We start from the raw sequence: 13,708 nt of genomic DNA, 5'->3' as shown, positions 1-13,708 counted from the left end.
CGCGTAGTGCTATCAATCTGCAGATAGGGAGTTTCCTCCCGGCATCATGGCACACTTGACCAGGGGGGTCTCGGCTTCTGTGGCCTTATAGAGGGGAGTTCCCATTAGGGAATTCTGCCCTGCAGCCACATGGTGCTCATTACATGCATTCACCAGGCATTATAATCTAAACATTGCTTGCGGGGCTGATACACATTTTGGCAGGGCAGTGCTGCAAAATCTACTGGTTTAAATCATTCTGCCCTCCTCTGTTGTCTAACTGCTTGGAGAATGAGGAATCTGCAGGATTAACGAAATCATTTGAAGGAGAAATGACTTACCGTAATGTTCTTTCTATGGACTCTTCTCCCTCAGATTCCTCATTGTCCCTCCCATCCGTCCCTGCTCGAAAGCATTGGCGGTTGTTGTGCAGCTCTTTAAAGTGAAACGACACCTGATGATGGCCCAAGGTTACCGTTTGTCTAGTGTCATGTCTTATATGTATATTGTTTTCTTATACTTGGGAACATTGTTCCAAGGTTATTTTTCCATCCCATGGGATGTGGTTACTGTTAAAGTTAGCTGCCTTGTTTGCCATCATTTTCATCTGCAGCGATCGAGCACGGGGGGGGGGAAAGGTGGAATTGAGGTACGGGGCTTAGAGACGTGCATATATACGATGCCCAATGTCACGTCTGGGGCTGACGATCATGCACCGAGCAAGACTGATCAATGATAAACGGCCGGGTCGAGGTCACTACGCCCCCTGTCGAAAAAGTTTCCGAACAGCAGAGCTGGAGAAGGATATCTATCAGATGAGGAATCTGCGGGAGAAGAATCCATAGAAAGAACATTACTTTAAGTCATTTCTCCTTCTAATGGATTCCTTTCTCTCAAGGATTCCTCATCTATGAAAATCCTATCCTCGGCGCAGCTGTTATTTGGAAACATTTCTGCTGCCAGAGGGTGTAGCACAGCTCTGCATCGGCTCCTCCTGACGCCTCTACGTGTCGCGTGCCGGGCATGATGTCGGGGCCAGTATATACCGAAGCGCAATGGCCTCAATCCCATTTTTCTCACACACTCTGTTCACTTTAGGAACACACCGTCTGAATTTTCAAATTCATCGTCACCATGGCCAACACTGTGATGGCCTCACGGTTCAAACCATGCACGCACTGCAGCCGGAGGATGCCTGTTTCTGATCTGCACTGGATTTGTTCATGCTGCTTATGAGAGGTGCAGAACACCCTGGATTGAGGGTTGTCAGTCCATGCACCCGAAGTTCCTCTGGGAACAGGCAGCAAAAATGTTCCCTTCCCCCACAGAAAAAAAGGGTGATGTTGGGCTCTCTCGTTCGAGGTCATGTGACGCGCAATGCCGGTCCAAGGAAATGTTCCCCCCCATAAAAGGAAAATAAGAAGCACTGCAAGATCCCGCTCTCCGAGTTTAACCTTGCACCAGCATTCTTCCTCCTCTCCTCAAAAGAACCCATGATGCAGAACTCGAAAAGATACTTTTTCCTACCCAATCATCCACAATGGATGAATGGGAATGATGTCACCAAAAGATGCTTGACATCTTCGCCAAGGCGCTGATGGCTTCGGTCCTGGCCGCTTCCCCTCCAGAGATGTAGCCTTTAGGTTTGAACCCTTGGAAGAGTGGGAGGGAGGCTAAAACAGCTAGAGTATAGGCTATTAAAGACAAAAAATTGCAGTGAATACGACACTGCGTGTTTACCAGTTTTTACGTTGGTTCTTTCTCTCCTTTTTGTCCTTTTTCTGAGTTGGAGAGCACTCTTTGCTAAAATAAGTATTGTGAGAAATTAAAGAAATGGGTTTTTGACACTGTTCATCAAAAAAACAAAAAGAAATAACTATTGATTAATTGTTTTTGTCCTCTTATTGTATCCCCTGATATACAGGTGTCCCACCAACGCAGACTAAGGCTAGCCAATAACACAGTCAGGGCTATTTTGCACTTTTCCTCTGCCCTTTCTCTTGGAACATTGTACAGATTACGTCAAACATTTTGGATTGAACGTTTTGATGCATATATAACAGACTGCATATGCAATTCTACACAAACTTACTAAATGAACTGTGTAAACAACCAACAGTCTAAGGTTGAGACAAAAACCAAAACGGTGGTCAATTTCTGCGAGTGCGATATTCGCCCTCATTCAATTCCTAGATTTGTCTACTGCCAAGGGTTTCCTGGCAGCGTTATCCATCTTTAAACACATGCCAGAGCAATGCTCTTATTTTAAAATATCCATTGTGATTCAGTTCCGCAAGGGACAGACAAATGTTTTTTCCACTGGTCCCTTTCATAGTCGCGGTTTGGGATCTAAACTTGGTGTTAACATTTCTAATGGGAGCTCCATTTGAACCTCTCCATTCCTGTCCGCTCAGATTTACATTTAAGACAATTCCTAGTGGCCATCACGGCTGCTCGCAGAGTGAGTGATGTACAGGCTCCTTCATATAGTAAATGTGTTAAAAGTTAAGGTAGTCCTGAGGGGTGGTCCCTCCCTCCTTGCTTCCAAAGGTGGTGTCCGAATTCCATCTGACACAACAAAATTACCTTACCAGCATTTATCCACCTCCTCATCCTTCCGAGTGCGGGAATGGAAGCCGCTGAGGTACATCGACCCGATGCCGAACAGCGCCCTCTACTGGGGTCGAAAATGTTTCCAAAACTGCAAGCAGTATATCTGTATATCAAAAACGAGGAATGCATGGGAAGTAACATCCAGTGGAAAGAACTTTACCAAGGTTAAGTAATTTATTCTTGATCTCCTTAACCCACTTCCAAGCCAACCTCCTCTTCACCTTTCTTCTCACCAAAATGACTCTTCTTTTCTCAACTTGCTTACACTCATTAATGCCCACCCTTGTCTGCCAACCCCCTTCATCTTTATACAGACTTGGCTCCTCCGCCTGAGCTCTCACGTTCTCAAAGCTGTTCAGTAGGGGCAGATAATTGGCTCAAAAGGGATGACACTGACTTCTTCGGACCTGCAGACAGTGTTCCACTTTTGTTGTGTGCCTGCCCCTCCCCCCTTACATCGCTTTGCCACATGAGGTAATATTTTAGGTGGTGCAATCTTTGTTCTGGTTCCTTTGCATGGGTGCTGTCTGTTCTGCAGAGCAGAATGAGGTGCTTCACAGGATCTAGAAGTTCACAAGTTCCAACACTTGCAAAAGTGGTTTTCCTGAGAACAGGGCTCACGAACTTCAGGTGGGTGAGTATTTGGGTGTATAATTTCCCACTGGGTGGTATGTTGTTCCTCTGTACCATTGTTTTGACTTCCCTGTTGCACTGGATTCTTCGGCATATCTAGATTTAAGCACACCCTGCTAGGTGTATCGGATTTGATAAGGTAGGTCCTGTAGAATGGAACATCTTGCATGTGCCCTTGAAGATTGAAACTAAGCACTACTTCTCTTGGAACCACTCAAAGGCTATCCTTTTCAGGAAGGGGTACCATGAAGCCCCAGTAGTCGATCTATTCAACCCAGGAGCCTCTCAGTGCTGGTCTCTGGAACCTGCCCTTAGCCTGTTGCCCTCCAAGTTTCACCACTCACTGGGTCTCTCAGCAATTCAACAATAACTTAAATGAACTGCATGGTAGGACGAACCCACTTCGACCTGGCAGCCGTGTCCTTCTGGCGATACTAAGATTGTCTGATTTTGAAGCCTTGACCTACTGCAATGCTGCTCATCTGGGGCATATATGACCCCGTCACCTATTTGGATGGCATCATAGCCTTAGGTGAAGACTGTACCAGCCAGGAGGGTTCTCATCTGCACTTTTTCTCACCCTCATACTTGTAGCATAGGGACTGCATCCCTAGGACTTTCTCTACTGTTGACCTCTCAACCTTGTTCCCCTCTACACTTCCTTCCATCTTCCCACGTTCAAGCTTCCCTTCTGTCCTCCATCCTGGTTCCACCCTATAGAGGTCTGAAGCAGTTTCCTCTTCATGCAATGCTTTACAAAACCTCTCAAAAGTAAATGGTAACACTGTTTGTTGTTCCCAGAATAATCTGTTTTTATTCCTTTATTTTTTATGATGTGCTTGGGCAAAAAAGGTTTGCTGATCCAGTGGCATGGTAACGTTTTACTGTGGTGTATTATCAGCTATTGGGAAACTTCATTTTGGTGAGCAATTGAAAACATTGATTACATTGCCAGAAATGTGGATTCAAAAACAAAAAACAAAGCAGACATACTGTACCACATTTTTGTGTTTGTAAAAAGAGCACCATCACAGATTGATAATGGTCAACAGAGTAACTTCTGATACCAGTTGTCTCCAAGTACATTCCTCAAGATCCTAAAACACACCAGGTTTTCAGGGTAACCACTGCCTGTGTAAATAACTCCCATTAAGAGTTGATGTACTCAAATATTTGTGTGTGGTTATCCTGAAAAATGGACTGCTCTGGCTCTCGAGGAATGGTCTTGAAGACCGTTGGGAGCTCACTCTGGTCAACATATAGTAGATATTGCATGGGATGCTGGGCCCTTGTGGCTCATCTTTTTTGCTTCATCTTAGAAAAGCTTGTAGTAAGTGCTGCAAGAGAAACGAAAATGATGGGCTAACCATGTGGCTCTGACAAGAATTAACCATCTGGCATGTTTATTTTAATAGGTCTTGCCAAATTAATGGAAGCAGAAGTTTCTGTAAACCAGTTGTCTAAGGAGTTAGTGGTCAAGGAGAAGGACTTGGCTGTTGCTTCCAAAAAGGCAGATGGTGTTTTGCAGGAAGTGACCATGAAAGCCCAAGCTGCTGAGCAAGTGAAAATGCAGGTGCAGAAAGTGAAGGATAAAGCCCAGGCCATTGTGGATGAAATTGCGGTGGACAAAGCAGCTGCCGAGGAGAAGCTGGAAGCGGCAAAGCCCGCCCTAGAGCAAGCAGAAGCAGCCCTCCAGGTACAGAATGAGTAAATAGCTACCACAAAAACAGAGGGTGTACCAAAGAATAGTAGAGAGAGTGGACCTTCTAAAGGTGCACATCAAATTGTGTCTAATGCTTTCATGGTGCCCAACAGATTGGGAGGTGCTCTGTACATTTGAATTCCCAAGAGGCAGAAAGAATTATTGTAGCAATCTCTGAAAAATACAATCACCAGCTAAACCATGTTTAGCAAAATGTAGTTGATTGCGTATTATGTACCATGCCAATATGAAGACTTGCTCTCTTTGAATATATTGCAGTTCAAATTCTCATTCGTGGCCCATATCTGCATCTGTAACCACTGTGAAATATAAATTCTTAGAACTGGGTAGTAGCCTGTTTCAAAATCTCACCATCTTTTCACATCATGGATATGAGTGACCTTGTATAAAGTTATTTTACTGTAACAATTTGGTCCAGTGGAGATGCTGTAATTAAGCAGATGCGACCTTTAAAATGAGCTCCGAGTGTCTCCTCTCAAGTTAGATCTTACATGAGAAGTCCATACTGCTGGTGACATTCTCTGACAATTGATGAATCACCTGCACCCCATAGTTCTTTAAGGGAACGCCAAAATCAAATGTGCTCACTGCAGACAATGAAAGGTACTGTGGGCTATAAACCATTCACTGGTTAGTGAGTGTTAATCTACTGCTTCTCTGCTTAAGAAATTAGAACTTTATCAGCTAATCCCAGAAGTCGAGGTTCAGTTACGGGCATGATTTTGGGGGCGCGGAGCATTTAGGGTAAAAACGGCACTCTATTAGTCAAGAACAATGTGAAAGTATAAAATCATATAAGAAGACTTTGTGATCAAGGTCTTGTCTTTGGTCTATCCATGTCACACTTGGCTTTCCAACTGTCAAATAACACAAATGTAAAATGAATTTAAAAAAAAATCTGAGTAGAGAAAAAAAAGTAGGACCATGCCCTAATATGCCCAGTTCTCCACAAGCCCGAGGGTATTGATGGATGGGTGAATGCTGCATGGCGCAGTAATGCCTGGTGTTGTCTTGCCATTGTCAATCCTCAGCCTTTGTTGTCTTTTTCTGTAGAGACTTTCAGGATCCAGTGGTTGCGTGCTGTGATCCAAAGTTCCACTATCACTGTGGCATAGCTAATGTTAAGCCCTCTGGGGCCCACACATAGGCAGGGAGATGAGTGCGTTCAGGGAGGGCATAAAGGGGGCGTCGCAAGGGAATTGAGGGTGGTTGGAGATAAGGGATTTTTTAAAGTAATTAAAGGGGAAGGGTAGCAGTGAAGTATATGTGTAGTGTGGCAGGAGTGCATCCGTTTACTGGTGATTGCATGCAGAGTAAGTAAAGGTCCTCGTGCTGTGCCCTTTTCTCCCTTATGCAGGCTGTGAAAGCTGATCCGTTCACTGGACCTGGTGAGACTGGCATAGAAAACAAAAAAGAAAATGCAAATAGGAGACAATGATTTCCATTTTTGTTCTGAGTATTTTGTTTGTTCTAACCACAGCTTACAGGGAATAACGAGACAGGAGACAGAGAATGCTTAACCTTCCTTATTCGTCTTCTACATTCAAGTCCCCTCCCTTTCCCTTTCCCCTCCTTTTCCTGTGCCTGACCCGGTGTTCTTTGTCCCTCCTCTTTCTTCTTAAAGGGCTCGTCTCTTAAAGCAGCACCTTCATTGTGGGGACACCATCTCCCCCTCACTTTTGGTGTTGTCTGCCTGGTGCCTTTAGATTTCCTCCACCAACCGGAGGGGTCTCTTGATGTTTAGTTGAGGTCTCTCCCCTCCATCCGACTTGCGGACTGCTCCTGTGCATGTCTCTCCCTCCTCACGCTCGTTCGATTGATTGTGGACAATTTCGCCTCTTCAGCTTCTATACTGTCACTTTCTGCCAGAGGTTTCCTCAAGCATTTGGAAAGTGACAGGTTTCTGGTGACCTCCTGTTAAGATGGATTTCTAAAATCTGGCCACCCTAGTTATAGTGAACAGGGGAAAACCGATCAAGGTAAGTGTGGAAAGTGGTCAAGGCGAAGTCTCAGGCGAGGTGAGTGATGTCAGGCTCCACAATGAGTCCACACAGTGAAATATACAATGATTACACTTAGACAGTAAGTACAAAAATACTCTATTACTAGCCAAAAAACACTCTATAACAATGAATCAAGCTGGTAATGTTATGACACAACACCCTAAATATAAAAAAATGTACAGTCAGTTACTTAATGCAATGCATTCAGTTCACCATATACCTGAAAGGAAAGGTAAGTAGTTAAGTAATTGCATCGACCGTCCACAGGAATAAAAGCCCTAACTTTATAAGTCCAACCTCAAGTTGAATGGGGCCTGGTGCCCGAAAAGTTCACAAAGTACCCTTAGTTGATGGGATAAAGTTAGGGAAATGTTCCTGTGGATGTAACGATTGTTCCAGAAGTTGTTCCAGGGGATTTAAAGGTGAGTAGATGACTTCCTAGCTTCTAGAGTAGCTTTCTCAAAAAACATTTAAAAATAAATGTAATGGAATAATAACTCAACGTTCTTCACAAACTTTCTAATGGTGGAGATGGGGGCACCGGTAAGTATTGCGACTACTCGCCGCCCTTATTTCCGATTTTCCAAAAGGACTTGGCAGGTCGATTGGTGGTCACTGGAGGTAGGTTTTCATGCCGTTGGATCCAGTAGAAGATGCACAGGAGCTGGGGGTGCAAGCAAGATTCTGGTGGGGTCCAGGAGCTCAGTGCAACCCTTTCCAGTGCAGAAATGCTGCATGAACTGATGCCGGACTCTTCAGCACACTCTACCAGATGGGGCATGGTCCGTTCCAGTGACAATCATTGCACACGGGTGACAGCAGGCATCTCAGATGTTGCGAAAAAAGGAAGGCTATCGGAACAGGACCCGTTGATGCTTGGACGCTGAAACTTGGCAAGAAGGTGACTTGTAGGACTAGCTAGAGACCACCATAGTTCTGGGTCAAGACACATAATGGCAACGCTTCCGAAGGCTCTAGACTGCAGGATGGTGTGAAGGCCTCAGAGCCAGTCCAAAGAGTCGAAGCACCAGCAAGGGTCTTCTGAGATCAGGTAGTCCAGTAGGGCTTCACCAGGACAGCAGCAAGAATGGACGCCAGGCCTCTTCAGGATTTGTCCTTGTGTCTTCCGTTGTCTGCAAAGCTAAACAGGCTACTTGGCGCCTTTTTTGATCTGCTGGAAAGGCTGCAGGACGACTCCTTAATCTAAATTCAGTTGATGGATCCAACTCAGCCCTCCAATAGCAAGATCTGGTCCACACATGCACAACAGCAGTGGTCCAACCAGGGACCACTGTGGGGCTGACTCATGCAGGCACAATAAACATAGAGGCACCAGTTTGTGGATTGTGACCAGATGGTCACAGCCCACTTTCTGAGGCTAGACACACATACTATGCAATAGCCCTGCAAAACAGCAGCTTTCTCTGGCAAATGCATGACAATTAAAGTGAATTCCTGACCTTAGAAGGCAGGAAGAAGGCCAAAGAAGAAAATGGCCAGAGAACAAGCAAAAGATCTTGTGGCACGGCCATTGCGTCTTTGTGTTATTTTCCAGCATGGGGTCTGACATGGATTCACATGCTCATGAATATTCCCTGTCAGGCTAGGAATCCTCAGTAAAAAAAGAAAAGCAGTTTCACTTAAGACTGAAAACTGCATTTCTCCAGTATTGGATCTTTCATAGATTCAGATGCTTGAATATTCCCCGTCGTCAGACTGGGAATCCTCGGTGATAAAATAATTATAATTTTTTTTAATATACACACATTGCTACATAGCCATGCATGTACCTAGCCCATTATGGCCTATGAGCCATTCTATTGTGTAGTCCCTCCACCTCATTTTGGTCCTTTTATAGCCCCAACCAATGAGGTGGCAGGGCTTAAGCTCCGCCCCCGCAGCCCCAGATTTTTCAACGCAGTCTAACAGACACAGGGAATCCTCAAGCTCTCTGAGCTCTTCAATTCTTTGTCTACTTTTTGTGTGGAATATATTTTTTCAAATATATTCCACTTTGTTCCCCTGTTTAGGGGCTTTGGTCTCAGGTGGTTTTGAGACAAATATCTCTTGTTTTTGACTCAAAATCGTTGTGTAAACCTTTTCTTCAGAATGGCTGCATCTCTGGCTGTTAAGAAGCCTTCGCTGTTCAGGGACTGCACGAGGTGCAAGAAGAAGTTAGTCTACATGAAGGACCCCCATGAACAATGCATTTACTGCTCGTATCCGCATGACATTCAGAAATGCGATATTTGCTAGACATTTTCCAACAAGACTTTTCAGGACAGGCACAGAAGACTTCTTTTACATCTGGAAGCCAGGGATCAGTCTTCGGACGAAGAGTCTGTCAGAACAGCTCCTGTCCACTCCAGCATTCCATCTGAGAGGCAAACTTCGAAGAGAAGGTCCTCTTCAGTGGAAAGGAGTCCCTCTCCCATTGCCAAAAGTAAGAGGAAGCTAGAGTTAATACCCTTTCTACCTCCACTGGACTCCCTCGAGCCGGAAAAAGTCACATTCATCAGCCAAATCTACCTCCAAAGGTAAGGAGGAGTTTGCAAAAAGCCGGGGGGGGGACATTTGTTGACGGGAAACCGTCAATGAGCGATGTGAAAGATAAAGGCCTGTGGTCAGCCACACTGTCGACGAAACCCTCATCGATGACGATTACACATAAGACATCCTAGTCATCGTATTTATCGTCCACGAAACAGTCGTCGATGAAGGAAACACACCATTCGTCCACAAAGCACACCACGAAACGCTTGTCCACGGAGCACTCGTCGACAGGGGAGCGACCATCCAAAACACATTCATCGAGGAAACACTCGTCGACAGGAAAACCACATTTGTCGATGGAACACTCGTCGACGGGGGAGAAACCATCCAAGCCGTGTTTATCGACGGAACTACTGTCGCCGGGACGCTCATCGACGAAAGTACCATCGAGCACAGAGGAATTGGAGCCTGAGGCGCCTTCTACTCACGCCAGGGTGACACCTGTCATTGAGGACAGTTTCCTTGAGGCTGCTGAAGCTGCTGAACCAATGGTAGCGCAAGTTTCTCCTTTGGGGGACATGGCAGAGCTTCCTGATGTAATTCTCCAGGAGAAATGTTCAGATGCAGAAGTGGTGGAAGAACGACCTTGTCCTTCACCTAAGCAGCACAGTTGCCCTTGACAGCCCTCTATGGAAGAGGCGACTATCTTCATGACCCGATACTGATGTTGTCCGTACAGAGGATCATGGATGAGTAATACAGGCGTCAAAGGGAGCAAAGCAGACCGTCTGATCCCTTAGAACCGGAAACCCGTTGGAGAGACACGTCTCCAACTCCAGGCACATCAAGAAGTTCACCTCATAGGAGTAGACTTCAGAAGAGGGCATGATCACCTGAGCCTCCTCGAAGGTCTAGGAGGACGACTCACGGTGCTTCACCGACAAGGGTCCCATCACCACCATCATCACATAGACCTCGATCTCTGGATAGGGATCCCACAATGGTGCCGTCCTCCGTTTCAGTCTCGGATTGGCAGGAGGATCCTTTTAGGGAATTCTCTGATCCAGAAGAAGGCGAAATTACACAGGAGCCTGACGCAGCCAGTGAGTGGGACAAGTACATCGTCGAGAAATCCAGGAGGAGAGATTCCCCAGGAGATGCTTCACCTCCGGACGATCTGGTTTCTTTCCACACCATAATAGGCAAGGCTGCAGAATTGTTCAAAATTCAGGTTACATTAGAGGAAAAGAAAACAGTGCTTTATGAGCACAGGGACAAACGCAGGGGGACGATTACCACCATTCCTCTCCTTGACACCATCTGGGAGTCCGCATCCAAGATCTTATCTATGCCCTTGTCTACCCCTGCTCTGGTGTCCAGACCAGAGAAGAAATATAAAGCGCCCGAGTCTGCGCCGCTTTGCTTGAGAGGTCATACAAAACCGGACTCTGTTATCACAGTTACAGCTAGGAAGAAGCTTGCCAATCCCGCTTCGCCGCTGTCAGCACCACCGGACAAGGATGGGTGTAAGCTAGAAGTCATGGGCAGGAAGGTATCAGCTTCGGCATCACTTACCATCAGAGCGGGTAATGCGATGGCCATGACTGCGAAATATGATCGCAAGCTTTCGCTATGCAAGTCCAAATTGGCTAAGCTGTTACCACCAGAGCTTCAGGAAGAGGCTAGATCGATAATCGCAGATGGTGAAGCAACCTTTGATCATATGATCGACGCAGCGGTTGATGTGGCTGAAACAGGCTTCAGACAGATGGCCCATGGCACAGTACTCAGAAGGCAGGCCTGGATGAAGGTTACTAATTTCAGGCCTGAAGTCCAAGCGCAGATATTGGACATGCCCTTTGATGGGCAAAAGCTCTTCAGGAAGAAAATAGACAACCACCTGAAGGGAATCAAATCGGACACGGCCCGAGCCATCAGTTCTTTAAAGGACAAGGATAGGACCTTTGGACTTTTCGCCCCTTTAGTGGCTCATCTTCTAAATACAGAGGGGGTACGGCTGCTCCTCTTATGGTCAGAAGGCGCAAGGTAGCACGTACCAAGAGAAAAAGTATCGATCCTTAAACAGATACTCCCATAGAGGCAGGCGTGGCTCCGGCCAGGGGACGTCACAAGGCAAACAAAACTGACTATCCGATTCTGTCCCCTCAACGTCACACCCCGGTGTTGGGAAGGGTAAACCAGTTCTTCCAACACTGGCAGTCAATTGCATCGGACAAATGGGTGTTGCAGGTGATCAGAGAGGGTCACACATTAGAATGTATAAACCAACCTCCAGAAAGCAGTGGTAGAGCCGGTGCCGTACCCCCAGAGGGGAAAGGGTTTCTAATCCCGCTTCTTCCTCATCGGAAAGAAAAACGGTCAATGGAGACCCATCTTGGACCTGAGGGTGCTCAACAAATATATAAAATGCATAACATTCAAGATGGTAGCATTGCAAGGAGTGCTTCCTTGGTTAAACAAGAACGACTTCTTGGCAACTTTAGACTTGGAGGACACTTACTTCCATATACCGATCCATCCAGCTCACAGACTGTTCCTCAGGTTCACAGTGGGAGAGCTTCATTTTCAGTTCTGAGTGCTCTCGTTCGGGCTAAAATCGGCACTGAGAGTTTTCACAAAATGCTTGGCACCAGTAGCTGCAAAGCTCAGAAGGACAGGAACGGAAGTCTCCCATACTTGGACGACTGGTTGATAAAAGCATGTTCCGCCGCAAGGGCTGGCTCAGCAGTTTTAAGGACGATCGGCTGCCTAAAAGGGTTAGGTTTCTCCATAAACAAGAAGATATCCTGCCCCGTTCCCAGCAGGAAAGCTCTTTTCCTGGGCGCCGAGTTCGATACCAGCATCCCAGGGTTAGACCAACGGCAGAAAGGGTAGCAGCGATTCTACGCTTAACCTCGTGCTTCCTGGAGAAACAGACAACATCGGTACGTTCTTACAAATCCCTTCTGGGCATGATGTCCTCGTGCATATTCCTCAGACCAAATTGCAGGCTTTGCATGAGACCGGTTCAGGAGGCCCTGGACCACCAATGGAAACAAGCTCTCAGATGTTTGGAGGACATCGTCCAGATTCCATCAACGTTACACAAGGCTCTTTGATGGTGGAATGTTCCGCAGAATCTTCAACAAGGGCTGCCGTTTCAAGCACCGACATCGACCCTTCTGCTGAGGACGGACACGTCATTATCAGGCTGGGGCGCTCACCTTGCAGACCTCCAAACCAAGGGCACTTGGTCGGCGCAAGAGTCCCAACTCCAGATCAATATGTTAGAGCTCAGGGCCATAAGGTGGGCGCTGAAGGCTTTCCTGCCGGTGGTCGCTGGACAGGTACTCACAGTCCAGACAGACAACACGACCTCCATGCACTACACAAACAAGCAGGGAGGCACGAGGTCAGAGATCCTGTCACATGAAGCCCAAAGGCTATGCGCATGGGCCTTGCACCACAGGGTGCAGATCAAAGCAGAACATCTTACAGGAGTGGACAATGTCCTAGCGGACAAGCTAAGCAGGGAATACACATCGTCGCACGAGTGGGAGCTGGACAAAAAGGAAATCCAGCAGATTTTTGCTTTATGGGGCCATCCGCAGATCGACCTCTTTGCCACCAAGGACAACAAGAAGTGCCGAAGGTTTGCCTCGAGGTACCCGAAGCATCAATCACTGGGAGACGTGTGCTCAGTGGCTTGGACAGGAAGGTTCCTCTATGCCTTTCCCCCCATTCCCCTCATTGCGATGGTACTGCGTAGAATGAAGGAACAGAATTGTTCAATGATCCTAATTGCGCCGGATTGGGCAAGAGAAGTCTGGTACTCGACTCTGAAGCTTCTCTCCCGGCGGCCCCCGATTCGCCTCAAGGCGCATCAATATCTGTTGACGCAACAGAACCGCAAGGTCCTCCACCACGACCCGAGGAGCCCATCTCTCAAGGCATGGTTCCTGAGCAGCGTAAACTGATGAATCTTAAGCTAGCATCAGAATGTTGGGATATCATCAGGGCTGCGAGAGCCCCGTCGACACGAGTCGCCTACACCAGGAAATGGACTCGATTTTCCAAGTGGTGTGAGAGAGCTGCCCTCGATCCTCTCACCGTTTCGGTGGACCCAGTTCTACCCTACTTATTGTGCCTAGCTAAAACGGGGCTTTCATTGTCCTCCATCAAGGTCCACCTGTCAGCCATAGCGGCGTACACAAAAACTCTGGAGATGCAATCCTTGCTCTCTTTGCCGGCGGTTAAGGTCTTT

At 46.8% G+C, this 13,708-nt stretch overlaps 1 protein-coding gene across 1 annotated transcript in view; it reads left to right on the top strand.

Moving 5' to 3' along the window:
* LOC138497282 (dynein axonemal heavy chain 5-like) overlaps positions 1-13,708 on the top strand; it is a 1,499,851-nt gene that overhangs the window by 955,755 nt on the left and 530,388 nt on the right. Inside the window, exon 58 of the mRNA XM_069620634.1 lies at positions 4,641-4,921. Within this exon, the coding sequence (XP_069476735.1) occupies positions 4,641-4,921 (281 nt within the window). The remainder of the gene's footprint in view (positions 1-4,640; positions 4,922-13,708) is intronic.

The sequence above is a fragment of the Ambystoma mexicanum genome, chromosome 5q, assembly GCF_040938575.1.
Source record: "Ambystoma mexicanum isolate Mex_15411 chromosome 5q, UKY_AmexF1_1, whole genome shotgun sequence".
In the NCBI taxonomy this organism is placed as follows: Eukaryota; Metazoa; Chordata; class Amphibia; order Caudata; family Ambystomatidae; genus Ambystoma; species Ambystoma mexicanum.
The sequence above is the reverse complement of the archived record's forward strand: the minus strand, read 5'-3'. Positions and strand labels throughout refer to the sequence as shown.